At 29.5% G+C, this 17,375-nt stretch overlaps 2 protein-coding genes and 1 pseudogene across 5 annotated transcripts in view; 1 reads left to right on the top strand and 2 right to left on the bottom strand.

The window, feature by feature from the left end:
• Positions 1-608: 608 nt before the first annotated feature.
• LOC114916007 (uncharacterized) lies at positions 609-2,832 on the bottom strand (annotated as a pseudogene). Its single transcript, XR_014430701.1, has 2 exons — positions 1,971-2,832; positions 609-1,350 (listed from the first exon to the last, which is right to left on the bottom strand). The product of XR_014430701.1 is annotated as an uncharacterized LOC114916007 (transcript).
• Positions 2,833-2,924: 92 nt separating this feature from the next.
• On the bottom strand, positions 2,925-9,472 carry LOC109801602 (glutamate--cysteine ligase, chloroplastic). Of its 3 annotated transcripts, XM_020362715.3 has the most exons (15): positions 9,216-9,472; positions 6,398-6,548; positions 6,148-6,255; positions 5,851-5,943; positions 5,702-5,785; positions 5,463-5,531; positions 5,293-5,363; positions 5,127-5,195; positions 4,942-5,035; positions 4,734-4,823; positions 4,563-4,644; positions 4,049-4,140; positions 3,864-3,944; positions 3,700-3,769; positions 2,925-3,217 (listed from the first exon to the last, which is right to left on the bottom strand). In XM_020362715.3, the coding sequence occupies exons 1-15, from the start codon at positions 9,446-9,448 to the stop codon at positions 3,129-3,131; spliced, it is 1,476 nt and encodes a 491-aa protein (XP_020218304.2). In that variant the 5' UTR covers positions 9,449-9,472; the 3' UTR covers positions 2,925-3,128. The 3 variants fall into 3 exon arrangements, 2 of the variants coding, with proteins under 2 accessions (XP_020218304.2, XP_082922979.1); XR_014430700.1 differs by lacking the exons at positions 2,925-3,217; positions 3,700-3,769 and having other exon boundaries at positions 3,859-3,944; positions 4,049-4,137; positions 4,564-4,644; XM_083066853.1 differs by lacking the exons at positions 2,925-3,217; positions 3,700-3,769 and having other exon boundaries at positions 3,863-3,944; positions 4,049-4,098; positions 4,564-4,644.
• Positions 9,473-10,284: 812 nt separating this feature from the next.
• The window catches only part of LOC109801296 (transcription factor jumonji (jmjC) domain-containing protein), a 34,352-nt gene continuing 27,261 nt past the window's right edge, over positions 10,285-17,375 (top strand). The window contains exons 1-3 of the mRNA XM_083066851.1: positions 10,285-11,832; positions 14,357-14,414; positions 15,686-15,808. Of these exons, the coding sequence (XP_082922977.1) occupies positions 10,514-11,832; positions 14,357-14,414; positions 15,686-15,808 (1,500 nt within the window). The 5' untranslated portion in view covers positions 10,285-10,513. The remainder of the gene's footprint in view (positions 11,833-14,356; positions 14,415-15,685; positions 15,809-17,375) is intronic.

Below are 17,375 nucleotides of genomic sequence, written 5' to 3'. Positions count from 1 at the left end.
CTAAAATAAGAAGAATCTTGGCATTATTAAAATAAACCAAAATTAAGGATTTTTTCAATAAGAATTTTGGGATTATCAAAACAAACCAAAATTAACAAATCGTTAATTGATTAAAATAAATAAAATATATTTATTTATTTTAATAAATTATCATGCATTGACCAAAAATATATTTGTTTTATATATTTATGTTTGTTTTAATTATTAAATATTTTTATCTAATTTTTTTTATAATTTTGATATATTTATTTATTTTCAGTACAAAAATTTAATAATGATTAGAAATTATTAAAATATTTTTATCTAAATTTTATTTTTTTATCATTTTAATATATTTTTGTACATATTTGTTTGTAATTTTTTTTTATTTTATAAATTGATTAATTTTTTTATTATTTTATTTTTTTATAATAATAAGATTTATATATAAAAAAAATTGGAGGAAGGAGAATTGTTTTACAGCTTCTTCCCTTTATATCCCTTTATATTATTATTAGATTTATGAACATGAATTCGCTTCGTTGAATCCAATCAAAGGCTCAATAGTGATTACACCTTTTACTGAGAATCAGAAAAGAAATAATAATATAAAAAAAAAAAAAAATCAATGAGACAACCAAACTATTTGGTCATAGAGAAAAAATAAAATTACAAAAAGAAAACAGAAAAAAAAAATATTGATATCCATACAAGAGAACAAAACTCCAGAGCAACAATTCCCTTTCAAAAAAACTCCTCACAGCTTACAAAAATATGGTTTCAATAGAAAAACTCCCTGCTTATAAAAAAAAAAAAATTGGATTGTTAGATTTGTGATTTGACAATTCGTATGCTGGTTGCTCCTAGTAATTTTCTTTAAACTAGTCCAACATTTTCTTGGTCTTTTGTTGGATGCACTCGCAAAATTTGATACTTCTTTTGCAGACATGTTTGTAGTTTTAATAGTGTTCTTGGACAAGAAACTATCTCTAGTTCTCTTCTCTCCTTCTAACAACGTTGTTGTATTTGTACTCGATGGAGTAGCTAAACAGTCCATGAGAGTGAGATCCTAGCCACAACTTGTGAAGGAAACACATTTATCTCATTCACTTCATCTTTTCTTACAGTGCCTTTCTCTAATTTAATTTTACAAGACTCATTTGTGATATATTTTGATGAAGGTGTTGACTCTAACAATGATTTATCATTTGATGGAACAAATTCATTTTACGTGTCCCTTAGGGTGGCACTTGTACACTATGTTGTTTTGAGCGATGTTATCAGTCTTCTTGCGCTTATATGCCTGACCTTCAATTTATTTTTCTCAATCGTATGGTTGAATTAGAGTCAGGTTGAAGAACTGTTTCGCATCTGTAGAGCAGTCAATGATGTTCAGGGTTGATATTCAAACAAACCCAAATAAATGCAACTGAAAAAATGTGGAGCTATCTCATGTTTTTTTGATTCTAACAAATTACATTAATTCTTCAACAATATACCATATGGATGTGGCAAGTAAGAACAACGCCTTATAAACTAAACCATATTGAAACCTATGCAGAAAAGATTGACATACAGAAGTACAAGAAAACATTGCTTCAACCATCACGTAGTTTCACATATTGGATTGTTAATATGAAGCTTGAACCATACCACAACTAATATAGAACAATGTTACTACTCTCTAATTAAAATTGGTCCCATAAAATATCACAGTGGTCAACAAAGCATCAATTTTGATTACAAAGATGAAATATAGCCCTTAGGTAATTTTGATAAGATTATAATTCCAATAATACATAAGATATATAGATCATATTGCTCTACATACATGCTGGCTCAAGCCATCAAATTAAATTATTAAAAAGACAACTTCTGAACCAAAACATAACAAAGCATTGAAGCACAAGGATAGATAACTAAGCATACAGAAAACCAAATGGTAAGCCTAGGTGCAAAAGTGAAATAGGAAAAGAAAAAACATAACAAACCTTTGGTAAGTCATTAGAGAAGGGTCAGGTGGTACTCCGGTGGCCTCTCCAAAGGTGTCCATAGAAGGCAGCCAAAGAGAGCATGAGAGGGTCATTGGTGTGAGAGGTTGCCTTGGTTTGTATTCTCAATGATAGTGCAGTGTGAGACGCTGATATTGCATAAGAAATAACATGAAAAAAGAGACCAACGTTGATCAACTATACTCTTTTGCACTTGCTCAAGGTTCACTCGACTTCTTTACCCTTTCCAACCGCTCACAACATATTCCTTAATCATGATCCTGTTTGTCCAAACTCACCTCACTTTAACTTATGAGCAACCCTCATCTCTTATGTTCAAGAATAAAATTGACAGTTCAACAAAATAAAGACAATACTTCAACTAAAACTTTCTTCCAGCATTCCCAGAAGTCTTGGATCTTTAAAATCTTATTCTAACAATTCGTAACAAAATATTTAGCATGTTATAACTTATCTCAAAACTCTTTTTCGCCATTAAAAACTGATAAGCAACGTTTGTATTTTAATTTTTTAATTTTTTTTTTATCTTTACTCCATGTACCAAAAAGTTCTGGGCCCAAAATAATTTATAAACACCTCAAACAATTCATAACAAAATCTTTACATGTTATAATTTATCTAACCTCATTTTGATAAAACAACTTATATATTTTTTGAAGTTCCAATTTTGATTTTAACCTAAAAAAAGTCTACCCCTAGATTAACTATCTTGGGCGAAAAGATATTTTAAAATAAATATCTTAATATCATATTTTTTTATAAATTAAATTTTAATATTTTAATAAAAATTTTCAATAATTAAAAAAATTATATCATAATATAAATTATTTACTAAATTTTTTTTAAAATAATTTATATTAAAAATATTTATTTTTATAAATTTTAAATATAAAACCTTAAAAAATATGACATGATCTCTATCACATTCCTGAATTTTAGAAGAAAATTCTATTCGTGCTAGATTTTTTCATACATTGTATGACTGTTCTACATTCCTCCAACCTTAACGATAAATGAATAGATATGTATTGAACACTACTAACTATCCAGTGTCTAAACTATAAACATTATTTTTTGTATGCATTTCATTCCTTCTCTTCTTCTTAAAGCATACGAGAATTTAAGTGGACTTAATAGTTAATAGCAGCGCTCTCTAAACACAGCATCTACGTTGTTTCCCCACTTGTTATTATACATCTCCAATAGCTTGTCTGCTTGGGTCAAACCTGTCCATATCATGCAATGGTAATGTCAAATGTTTGAAAAATTAAGTCAAAAGTCAATAAACATCTCATCTTGCATGTTAGCATGAAAAATCCCTTAAATTTGAACGATTCACTCTATAGGGTACATGGCTAAAAATCATAATTGAAACCTGGACACAAAACTAGAGTCATGAGCAATTGAGCATCACTACATGAGATACTTTGATAACATCCAACTAGGATTAAAAAAAAAATAAGAAAACTGACCGTTATTTTTTTCTTTTTAAGAACTATATCAAAAAAATATATACCTCAACCCCTTGCTAAGCCAATTTATGTGCTACTCTACTAATATGTAGCACAATTAATTAAATTCCCAAGTACCATTTTCAACATGTGTTTTACTTGTCTAGAAAATGAGTTGTAAGGTGTTGATACAAGATTTGAAGACATGAGCCTAGACTTATATGAATGATAAATGAAATGAATATATACTTAGATACCTGTTGTAGCTATTTCTTTCAATGGATTCAAGAAAATAGATTCATTTAAACATCTTCTATCCAAGCCATCCTGCAAAACAATACATATAGATACTTAACCAAGTTCCAAACTTCAAGATTGTAAATCAGAAAAGTAATAAGAATCAACAATTAATTTAAGACACCTTTGCCCACTTTAACACGTCTTCTGCGATATGCAGCAACAATCTACCTTGAAATGGAGTTCTTAAACCGGTTATGGGAACCTAAACAATAAACAAATAAATTTCATAAATTAAGTCCTAATTCAGACAAGAAAAACAACTACATTTTCTCCGCGAGATAAATGTTTAGTTGGGGTATTCATTACCTTATTCCTTAAATTTTGTATGTCTTCAGGTGTCCAATCAACAATCATATCTAAAACATTTTGTAGTGAAACATCATCATACAATAAGCCTATCAGACACAAGAAAATTAATCACAATAAACCAATGTCAGATCAAAATACTAGCTTTGACTGCATGCGACATATATGACTGATGAAATTAATTAGGACTAATCATCAAATGAAAAAGTGACTAGGTGACAGACAATCATTTTTGGTATATATAAGGTTCTTCTTTTTGGATATTTTTACCATAAAATAAGATTAAAAAAAAGTAGATTTAATTTCATGCTCCCAAATTAGAGGAAATATTTTAAACATTTTAAATAATACGTTATAGTATTATTAGGACTCAATATCCTCTCTATTTTGAGCCTTTTCTCTATTCTATCTTTTTCTATCAATCCAAAAATAACATACAAATTTAGAGACAAAATTCTTAATCTGCAAGATGTTGCCAATCATTAAATTATGTTGTGCATAGACAAATTAATTACCCAAAAAGCTGGCAGAGCACATAACATGTCCAAAGGGCCACCATCAGCACCCCTTATTTCCATGTATCTCTTTAACCTGACCTGCACAAAATTTAATAATAGGCCAACTTAGAGTACAAAATTTAGAGAAATTCAAAATCCTTAGCATGCTTAGTGTTGCACAGTATAACCTCAGGAAATATGGTTGTTAGATGATTTTCCCAATCAGCGAGTGTTGGCATCTGACCTGGAATGTTAGGCAGTTTACCTGCCATGAAGTCCTACATAACAAAGCATCAACTAAATACAAATATACTGCACAAAAACATTGGAAAATAAATAATATGAAGTGGCATGGAAGGATAATGAGACATTTGAGAAATAAAAAAAGAAAATAACCCGGAATGACATGCCACCACAGTCTATGTACTTGTTGTTTCGATAAACAAACACCATTGGCACATCAAGAACATAATCAACATATTGCTCAAACCTATACAAGAGTAATAGACAAAAAAAAAAAAGACAATAAAATTAGAAATGCCATAAAAACAAAAGGTAAAAATAGAAATAAGTAAACATACCCAAAAGTGTCATAAAAAACAAAAGGGAGCATGCCTGTGCGACGTTTGTCAAGCTGACCCACCTTAAGGCTGTTCTCAACATGTTAACAAAGTTCAATGCAGTATTAAATTGAAAACAAATATTTTGATCTTAAAGTGAGCAATAATTTAAAACAATCATACAAACCTTCTTATGCTGAGGTAACCATTTGGAACCCCTTCCTTAAAAGGTGAATTAGCAAATAAGGCTGCTGCTAACTAGTTTAATATAATTGTTATAAAAGTTATTTACAATAGGAATGAATTTGAAACTTTGAACAACGTTATAAATTACAATGAACCACCAAAATTTCTTACAGGCTGCAAAGCAATACTGGCACGCATTTTCTTGATCATGTCTGCTTCAGAACTGAAGTCCAAGTTGACCTAAATCCATGGTTAATTTTTGTTTGTTATTTTATTTAGACACTAAAAGGATTTTAAATGGGAAAATTTGTCGTGTTGAAAACTAAGAAAATGATAAATTTGCCAAAAGATTTAGCTTTTAAGAATAATTTCATGGGTATAACTAGTCATTGATGTACAAAATTTCTCACCTGAACCGAGCATGTCATGAAAAATGATTCAATTCCAGATGAGTTAAATTTATGCAAGTACTTTTGCATAACATTATACCGTCCCTGAAATAAGTCAATGTATTAACATCCCACTCTTAATTCAAAAGTTTGGTGTAGGTAAATATTACCTTAGGCACTCTGGGTATGTCTCCTAGTCTCCATTTTGGTTGAAAACCTAATCCCACAAATCCAATTCCCATTTCCTCTGCAACAGTTTTAGCCTATAAAGCATATAAATTTGTCACATGACATGTTCATAAATTGTTGTGTAGTTGTGAGTCCCATAGCCAAAATTGCCTTCAGAATAAAGATTTTGTAGTCCGTAGTATGGTAACATTAAGTAACACATTGCACGTTTCAGCAATAAAATAAAATAAAAACTATGAATTACACTATGTAAAAATTCTGAAATTGAATATACTGACTTGGTAGAGATGTGAATCAATCTCATCACACGTTTGATACAATGTTTTCACAGGCGCACCACTAAGCTCTAATTGACCACCAGGTTCTAATGATATGCTTTGCTTGCCCTGCGGTAGAAATTTCCACATATAAATGTCACACATTCCATTTAATTCATTAAGCTCATAACAAATAAAACTGTTTCAAATAAGCATTTAAATATGAAAGTTCATAAAGATAAATATATTGAATAGTTATTGAAAGACTTACTTGTTTGAGTCCTATGATGTTGTCACCTTCCATTATCTTATCCCAATCAAATCTCACAGCAATGGAATTGAGTAAAGCTGATATTTGTTTGTATTTAATTGGGTGTAAAGTTTTAAACTCAAAACCAAACTTCTCGTGCTCTGTACCTATTCTGCAAAAATCATGTGCAAGTTAGGTAAATCACTTAGAAATATACAACATTTGTTGTTTGTCTTTGTGTAAGAAAGAGAAGAACATGATAAATTGAAACCACCAAACAAGCATACCAATCAGTAAAATCAGATATCTTAACCGATGTAAATTAGGAAACTCAGAGATCTCGAGTTGAATTGAACACACGAAGAAATAGACCATGAAATTATAAAATAATTGGACAAGGCCAGTACCGAGGCCATGCAGTAAAATTGGACTGTCAAAGAAATGGATTGATCTATGACTAGAGCTGAATCATTTCCGTTTACTAGTTTTCATAAACTTTAGAAACATATCTTGCATAAGTTATTCAATAAAATGTTTCGAAGGTAGCCATAAAGAAATAACTGCGAGTCTGCGACAAATAAACCATGCATTACACATGTATAATTGAGTACAATACACGGATACACATGTATAATTGAGTATGATATCTATATGTGAGTTCGATTATATTTATTGTTTACATATTTTTTAGCTATACTATAATTTTGATCCTTAGTTTAAAAAGGATATACACATGTATAATTGAGTACAACACAGTTTAAAAAGTTTATACACATGTATAATGGAGTACAATACACAGATACATATGTATAATTGAGTATAATATGTATATGTGAGTTCGATTATATTTATTGTTTACATTTTTTTAGCTATAATATAACTTTTTGATCCTTAGTTTAAAAAGTTTCATATTAATCTCTTATAGTATGTGTTAGATCAAATTGATTTTTTATTATCAATTTATCACATTAATTTAGTGACATTAGCAAGTTGTGAAATGCAATATCAAGTTAAATTAAGTAAAATTAAACTGTTAGTATAAAAATTTGATGAAAGAGCCAACTTAAACCAAAATAAAAACAAAATTTTGATCAAAAGCTAAAAATTAATTCTTATAAGTACTGAGATTGGAATTAACATAAGAATTAACTCCCAATCAATTGTTTAAGAAAGAAAATTATCTATTGTTACTATGGAATTATTTTTCGTCTTTAATTAATATCTTGAAACAGTTATTTCGAAATAGTATAAATGTAATTAAATTCAAATAAAAATGTTATTTTATGATAATAATTCCTTTATTATTAAAAAATGCATGTCAATAAGTTCAAAATTAAGACAGCCATATCATTATATCTACGTATTAAGAAGTTAAAAAGTAAGATAGACATATAATTATCCGGCACGAACATGATATGAATACGTTGTCAATTTCAAAGTATCGTACATAATATAATAAACTAATATGATATAATGAAAAAATTTTATGGCAGGAGGCTTGGAGATTGAAACATTATAAAGAATAATTTGCCCTTCAGCCAATAAGCAGAACACATTGTTCACTCACTCCATGTTAAATAACCCTTTCTCGTTAAAGAAAAATAAAATAAAGATAAACAAAGATCTTCTATACATACACGTGGCATTGAACCTTAAATGAAGTACAAAAATACAACACACTGTATTGTCATTTTGTACTAGTTAGAACTGTCAAATGATTTGGATTAGTCGATTTGCACACATCAGATGATAATTTTAAGTTTGGCCAAACTAACTTATATTATTTTGAATTTTATTTTTTGTTCTAAATATCGAACCAAATTACTCTAAATTAAAAATATATAAAAAGGAAATTATTTTATATAACCGTTAAATTAAATTAGCCTAAATTGAAAATATATAATAAAAAATTATAAATTATTTTATATCATTTTCCTAAATAAGTTTTTTTAACTGGTTAAAATTTATTATTGTTCAGTTTTAGTGAAAAAATATATTTTTTGAATTTTTGAATTTGACACGTTAGCAATTATTCTATTAATAAGGGACAAGATAAGAGTAAATAAATTAAAATAAAGAAGATAAAGAAAAACTATATATAGTTATATATTATATAAATGAAATAAGAATGAAATTTAATTTATTTTACTTTTTTTTTCTATTATATATAGTTATATATATTCTATAAATGAAATAAAGAAGCAATATATTATATAAATGAAATAAAGAATGAAATTTTAACTTATATTATATATATATATATATATTATGTTATATATATTTCATTCTTATTTCATTTATATATATATATATATATATTTGGTCCTATTATATTATATATATTTATATGTTATATAAATGAAATAAAGAATGAAATTTAACTGATTTTTTTTATTATATATAGTTTTTTTTGTTCTATTATATTTAGTTATGAATAAAAATAAAATTTAACTTATTTTCCTTCTTTTTCTTTTCATCTATAAGATTTCAAAGATGACAAAAGACAAAAAAAAAATAATATTACAAATGCAAAACTTATATGTCGATATATTAAATTTTAATTTTTCTATTAGAAAAATTTTAATTTCTATTAGAAATGTATTAAATTTTAATTTATTTTTTAAAATTATCATTAGTATTAAGTTATATCTTTTTATTTAAATTATTTTTTTAAAATTTAATCTAATTGTATTGAGTCAGACATGTATAAATAATTATGACTTGTTAATTAGTATAAAAAAATTGTTGAATTATGATCCACTTAAAAAAGTTAAAATTTATATATAAAAAAATAATGGGGGTTATTATAGATAAAATAGGATAGAATTATGTAGGTAACCTCCAGTCTTGTTTGGGCTTGCAACCAGATAGGAAGAAGTTAATAAGATCATCTTTTGTCAAGGGAGCCTCTGTGGCGAGTGGAGGAAGATGATCAACAGCTGGTCCCGTACCAACGATTACTCTTTGCCCTCGTCTCCTGCCTCTATCTTTGTACACTAACTCATCATTGCCTGACCCTGACCCTGACCCTGACCCCAAAACCATCCATCCCCACCCATTTAGGACTCCCATTTCGCCTAACCAACACAAGAGGGAAAAGTGAAGGAAACTTGTTGCCATTACTTTGAAATAAGCAATGTATATAAATGGTACAGCTTTGCCGTTGAGTTACACGTGTCATGATAGGGGCACCTCACTTTGATGACTCTGCTTATCTCATGTAATTTGGTCGACAAGTGTTATGTTCCTCTCCTATCGGCTATCGGGATAACTCTTCACGTCGCCTCTATATCTCTCTTTTTTATTATTATTTTTTTTTTATAAATTATATATATTTTAAAAATAATTTATCAATATTAAATTTTTTTATTATGATAAAAAATATTTATCACAAGTCTAAAATATAATTCGGTAAAATTCTTAAATACAACATAAATTTTATATTCAGAAATACATCTTTTCTATAAATTTTAGTTAAATGAAATAAAACATATTTTATGTATTGCACAAATTAAAATTATTGGTCATAAAAAATGGAAAGTTTATTAATTAAACTAGAATAGTTGTCTTGAATGTAGTAATTTAAAATAACAAAATTGAAATTTTACTAATTAGAGTATTTTTAAGATATTTTAAATTTATTGTCTTCCTTAATATACTGTTTTAATCTTTATTTTTAAATTAAATTTTATTATGTTTAAAAGAAATTATTAATAATTTAAAACTAAACAGCACGCGGCCCGGTTGACGTGAGGATCCAAAATTTATATATCCCGGCTTGACAAAATTGGGCCAAGAAAGAAGTTTGGGCCTCAGTGGATCACTAATGAGAGAACCTAACCTAACCAACCCAAACCAAACTATCTAGATGATCAGTTATCTTTCCAAAGAAGCTTTCCCGTGCGATACGACACAGTAAGAAGCTATTTAATATCTGACGAAACCAAACCATAGCACTGTACACAAAGACAAGACTCAACTCCATCATCCTTACTTCACTGCACTGCACCGCACCTCGCCAAAAAGGTAAACTCAACTTCGTCGTCTCTCTGCTCTTCGCTATTGCTTCGTGCTTAGTTAGTTACTAAGTTAGTTATATTCCAAGTGTGCACATTCATGAACTCGCGGTGCTCATAGATGGGGAAGGGAAAACCTAGGGCAGTGGAGAAAGGTGTGGTAGGACCTAGTTTGAGTGTTACGTCCTCCACTATACCTGCGGGACCTGTGTATTACCCTACTGAGGACGAATTCAAGGATCCTTTAGAGTATATTTACAAGATTAGACCCGATGCTGAGCCTTATGGAATTTGTAAGATTGTGCCTCCCAAGGGTTGGAAACCCCCTTTTGCTTTGGATCTCGACACTTTCACTTTCCCTACCAAGTCTCAGGCCATTCACAAGCTCCAGGCACGCCCTGCTGCCTCAGACTCCAAGACCTTTGACTTGGAGTACTCTAGGTTTTTGAGGGAGCAGTGTGGTAAGAAGTCCAGGAAGAGGGTTGTGTTCGAGGGCGAGGAGCTGGACTTGTGTAAGCTGTTCAATGCCGTGAAGCGCTTTGGCGGGTATGATAAGGTTGTTGATGGGAAGAAATGGGGGGATGTTGCTCGGTTTGTGAGGTCTGGGAAGATTTCGGATTGTGCTAAGCATGTGTTGTGTCAGTTGTACAGGGAGCATTTGTATGATTATGAGAATTTTATTAATAGGATGAATCAAGGGACGGCTCAGAGTTGTAAGAAAGGCGTGCATGAGGACCACCACAAGAGTGATCATGGAGTGCAAGCTGTGGTATCCAAGAGGAATCACAAGAGTGTGGATGGTTCAAAACGGAAGGATAGCAAAGTGCAAGAGGAGCATGATCAGATTTGTGAGCAATGTAAAAGTGGTTTGCACGGGGAAGTCATGCTTTTGTGTGACAGGTGTGATAAGGGCTGGCATACTTATTGTCTTTCCCCACCACTGAAGCAAGTTCCTCCGGGGAATTGGTATTGTTTCAACTGCTTGAATTCTGACAGGGACAGCTTTGGTTTTGTGCCTGGGAAGCAATATTCATTGGAAGCTTTTAGACGCATAGCGGATCGCTCAAGGAGGAGATGGTTTGGATCAGGACCTGTTTCAAGGGTGCAAATAGAGAAAAAATTTTGGGATATTGTGGAGGGATTGGTTGGTGAGGTTGAGGTTATGTATGGAAATGATTTGGATACGTCTGTTTATGGGAGTGGTTTCCCACGTGAAACTGACCAGAAACCACAATCTATTGATGACAAAGTATGGCAAGAATACTCAACTAACCCATGGAATCTTAATAACTTGCCTAAGTTGAAAGGCTCAATGCTACGAGCTGTTCATCACAATATCACTGGTGTCATGGTACCCTGGCTATATATTGGGATGCTATTCTCATCTTTTTGCTGGCATTTTGAAGATCACTGCTTTTACTCAATGAATTATCTACACTGGTATGCCTTACTTTTATTTGTTTGTGCTGTCCGTATACTATTGTATTTTTTTCTGTAATATATATTAATCATGAATGCCATCAATTTATCAACTCTTGTTTGTTTTCAAACGAAATAAAACCCTTTCTTTGATGAGTTATGTGTTTTTTGTATGTTAATAGGATAGTTTATGGCCATATAGAGTTGGAATCTCAGCAATTTATTAAGCTAACATGTTCAATGAATAATAACATGATCAAAGGAGCAAGAATTGGTTGTATTAGGGAAGATTTAACTGTATCAAACTTGTTACTAATCATGTGCACTTTTGATGTTAAAATTATTATGAAAAGAATCATGAAGAGTTCAAAAAAGGTCTACAAATGCAATATCTTCTATTTTTTTGCAGTACAATAGTGATAATGAAGTTATGAACTGTAGCAAATTATCCAAACCCCTTACCACTAGCTCGATCCTAGTGATTTTATAATATCATCTATTTGAGAACACAGAAACTTACATAGCAAAATATGATATCAGAAGAACTACAGAAGTGCTCTTTGCATTCCATATTAGTTCAAGCCAAAGTCTCTTATACCAAAAACCAGTAACAGTCCTACAAATTGTCTACCTGAATCCCATTCTCATTTGCATGGGATTGGAGCAATTACTTAACATTTATTTTTCTGAGCATGACTATTACCTTCATACAACTGCCAAAATATTGTGGCAACAGGATACTAAAACATCAACTACTGTTACCTTCATTCAATTAAAATTTATGTTTAGTTTTAAAAAAAAAAAAAGAACAAATAGTTTTTCTATAATATTGTTGTATGTGTTTTGAGAGTGCAGATCCACTAAAGTAAAATAGTAAAGTATTTGGTAGAGTAACAACATAATTGGTTCATATAACAGTTGCACTATAAAACTTACCACACCTAATATTTTCTTTATGCAAATTTAGGGTTTAGGGTTTATAAATCATAACTCTAATTAATATTTTATAAATTATATTTTCAAATATTCTCGTTTTTTTTTAAATCTTTAATGTGTGTGTGTATATTTGAAAATAATATGTATATATATATGTTACTCACAACCACACATACACACACATTTTATTTATTTATTATATAAGTATATATACTTAGTATATATACATAATATTACAGATATAATAATAAAAATATATGTTTTAAATATCTGCAAGTGTGTATATACATTTATTTTTTTTCTTATTTTTTTAATTCAGTTTTAATACTTAAATATATTTACTTTACAACGAATTAAATATTTCCATGTTTTAATTAAAAATAGAATACTGGAATTTATAATTTTAAACAGTGAGTAGATCTTGTAAAGTAAAATATTAGAGTTATGCTTTACCTAAATAAAATAAAAACAATATAAATTTATATAAAGAAAAGATTAGGTGTGACACGTTCTGTAGTGTAACTGTTATTGGGCCAATTGTTTTGTTACTTTACCAAATACTTCACCATTTTACTTTAGACGATCTACACTTATGTTTTAATTTCAAACTTTCTCTTGGGCAGTCTGCTCTTCCTGCAGAAATATATCATTCTTGTTTAATTTTGTATTGCTTCTACATTAAAATGGGAAATGCCAATCGTTTAGACCATGCCTCATTTTTTCTGAGCATAACTTAATACATTCAGAAAATATAAACTGCCAAAATTTTATAGCAACAGGAAAGCAAACAATTTTAATCATGAATTGTTGCCTTTGATCAATTAATGTTGATGTTTAGCTCTAAAAACGAAGAAAAAACAAATGGTTTTTCTATAATATCCTCGTATCCATTTTAGTTTCAGATTTTCTATTGGATAGTCTTTCCTCCTAATGAAATATATGATTATTGTTTAACTTTGTAGTTCTTCTACATTCTAATATGAAATTATAATCATTTAGACTATCCCACATTTTTTCTGAGCATAGTTTGTTACATACAGAAGATACAACTCGCCAAAATTTTGTAGCAATGGGAAAGTAAATCATCAACTTTTACCTTCATTGAATTAATGTTGATGTTTAGTTCGAAAAAAGAAAAGAAGCAGTTTTTCGATGATATCTTTATATCCATTTTAGTTTCAAATTCTCCTCCTGCAGAAATATATGATTCTTGTTTAATTTTGTATGGCTTCTACATTCGAATGTGAAATTCTAATCGTTTAGACTAAGCCACCTTTTTTTTTTCTTTGGAAAGCTCAGAAAATTGTGGTATACTCAGCCTTGGACCTTTGGTTTGCTCAAGACTTAAATTTGGCTAACAACATTTATTTGCAGATCAAAGAATTCATGAATTTGGCATTTTATTCTCTCTTCTTTTCTTTTATTTTCTCCACATTTCTTTGGTTTTGCTTATCCTCGGGCCATAGTGTGAAACCTCAACTGCTAGAATTTGCAATTGTTTTATTATCTTATCTATTTTTTTAAATATATATTTGGATTCATAAGTGCTAGGTGCCTCACTTTATTTTTTCTTCCTGCAATTTTGGTTCTGATTTCTATTTTGTTCTAGGGGAGAGGCAAAGTGCTGGTACAGTGTGCCTGGTAATCAGGCCAGTACTTTTGAGAAGGTAGGTTTCGGTTTCTTGTTATATCTTTACACTATTACTTTTTCTATCTTTTTTAAAAACAAAATATTTAATGGACTTTTTATTCTGTTGCTTCTTCGAACCTTGCACTTGTGGTATTAAAGATTTCCAGCAGAATCAGCTAAAATTATTTTGTTATACTTGCTAATGAAGCCTGCTTATTTACCTGTGTATTGTAGTGTCTTTGCACTTAAACATTTGCATGCACACTGTAACTGTGGGTGAAAATGATGTATGTTCATGACAATGAAGCAACATTCTTTTTGATAAACAAAAAAAGAGGGAATAGCTCAAATTGATTCTACTCATTTATTAAAAAATCATGTTATTTTTTGTCTAAAATGAAAAAACAAACAAACAAGAGAATAGGTGGAATACTAATAAAACCATAAAATTCTTGGCTACCTTTTCCAAATAATGGATACTTGTAAATAGCGTTTCTATGTAGAGGAATTTTTTAATTAATAGCTTTCAAGTGATGATTGGAATTTGTTGTTTTATTTTTGCATAATTTTTACTATGTTATTGAAGTTTCAATTATATAAACAAACTAATACTCATGTAATGAGATTATTACATTTGGGCAGCTATATAATATATTATCAAAATGTTATCCAGTGGTCTCCCGTGAAATAAAATACAGTTATGCTAAGTGTAAACTCTTAAACATTAGGAATTTTTAGAAAATGATTTTTCAATTAGATAACTCTGTTAATTATTATTGCTAGAATTTATGAGATCATTATGATTTTTATTTAAGGTTTGGTAGTATTGATCACATTTCGTTTTATGTGAATTTATTTGTTTATTACATGTTATGTTTTTAATCTCCCATATTGAAATCTAAAATCTGAAGAAAAAAAAAATATATACCGTTGGGTTATATTTATTTGTATTAATCACTTAAAATGGTGGTTTTCTAAAATTAATTTTTAGATGGAGGCACTTATAGGAAGGAAAGGTAGAGTTAATCTTTCAATTTGAATTTATATTTTATTATTTGAAATTTTGTACATTTTTTAAAAGGAAGTATTACCATGTAACCATCCAATCATCCATTATTCTTTTTCAAAAATTTTTTTTATCACTCTCAATCGAAAATTGAAAGTTGAAACACTAACTCTTCCTTCCGTTACCGCCAAAGCCCACAATTCAAACATTTCATAAATTGTTATTTTAAGAATTCATAGTTCTAACTGTTAGTGGAGAAATATTTATTGACAATGTCAGTAAAATGATCTACTTCCTTGTAGGTGATGAGAAGCAGTCTTCCTGATCTTTTTGATGCACAACCTGATCTGCTTTTTCAGCTTGTCACTATGCTAAACCCATCTGTCTTGCAAGAAAATGGAGTTCCTGTCTACAGCATACTTCAGGTTTCATTTAGCTGGCTTATCATTGGTGAACTTTTTTCTTAATAGTTTGCTATTGTAAATGCATGACTTCATTGAAATGGTAAAATCAGAAGACAAATGTGTTAAATTTTTGCAAATGATATTATATCCAAGATAAATAAGCCCGCTCCTGAGTAAGTGGATACTTGTAATTTAATTTTGTGGAATATTGTTGGTTGCAGTTCTTTTACAATAAAAGCCTATATAACATAGGGACAGATCTAGGAATTTTAAGTGGTGGGAGCAATATTTATATATATATATATATATATATATATAAATTAGTATTTTAATCATACATTATATATGATAAGCAAAAATCATTTTTATAACTAAAATTTAACAAATATTTTTAATGTTTAAATTATATTATAATTAAAATATTAAATAAATATATTTAAATATATAAACTAAGTTTTGAATATATAATTCAGTAATTTAAGTTTCGATATAAATTATTTTTAATTATTGACAGTTTTTTAAAAAAATATTAAAATAATTAAAAAAGAGATAAAATATAATAAATTGAAAGGTTAGACAAATAAAAAATTTATTTATACACATAAAGTTAAAGGAAATATAATTTGACATAATTGAAAGAGAATTTTTTTTAGTTACAAAATTAATGTGTAAAATTCATATTTAAAGAAAAAGAGAAATAATATTAAGAATATCTAATTAAAAAATGAAATATCTAGACTAAAATAAATTAGTGGGACCGATATTTATAATATAAATTATATACATAATTTATAATTATAAGTATATTATATTTACAAAAGACAAAAGAAATAAGTGGGGGCAGCTGCCCCCCACTCTTACATGAGTTCATATGTCGTCCAAACATATGATAGGTCTTTTTTACTGTATCTCCACTCAATATATTCCAGGAAATCTATACAGCAGTATGATAGGTCAGTTAGTTATAATAATAATTAGTGGAATGGGCCTGCAACACATTAGGCCAACTAAGGGATGGGTTTATGCTAGCATATCAGGAAATCTATACAGCAGTATGATAGGTCAGTTAGTTATAATAATAATTAGTGGAATGGGCCTGCAACTCATTAAGCCCATTAAGGGTGGGTTTATGCTAGCATATCATTAGCAGCCTATAAATAGGAAGAGGAGTTGAGAAGAAGAGTCAGTCATTTGGTAAAATAGAATTGGGATTAGGGATAGGCCTGGATTTCATGAGTATTCAGGGAATTCTTTGTAGAGATACAATCAAGCAATAAAGAAATTCTGTTTGTCTTCCATTTTTGATCCAGTTTCTGTTGACTGGTGTCAGAGCTCTGATCTTGGAGCTGTGGGTATCAATTCTTGATGATGATTCCAGAATTTGAAGGTAAAGAAACCTATTGGTGGCTGATTAACACCGAGCAGCATTTTGATGCCTTAGGCATAACTAAGCAAGAATAGATAAAAATTGTTGGGAAGGCTATGCGAGGACGTGCTTTCATTTTGGGTGGTATGTGTGGAAAGAGAACCATCCAAGTGCATCATGGTGGCAATGCATGAAGCCTTTGCTCAAAGAGTTCCAGCCAGA

This window comes from Cajanus cajan, chromosome 11 (assembly GCF_000230855.2).
Source record: "Cajanus cajan strain Asha chromosome 11, NIPB_CcT2T_4, whole genome shotgun sequence".
NCBI classification, from domain to species: domain Eukaryota; kingdom Viridiplantae; phylum Streptophyta; class Magnoliopsida; order Fabales; family Fabaceae; genus Cajanus; species Cajanus cajan.
This window is presented reverse-complemented; position numbering and strand designations above follow the sequence as displayed.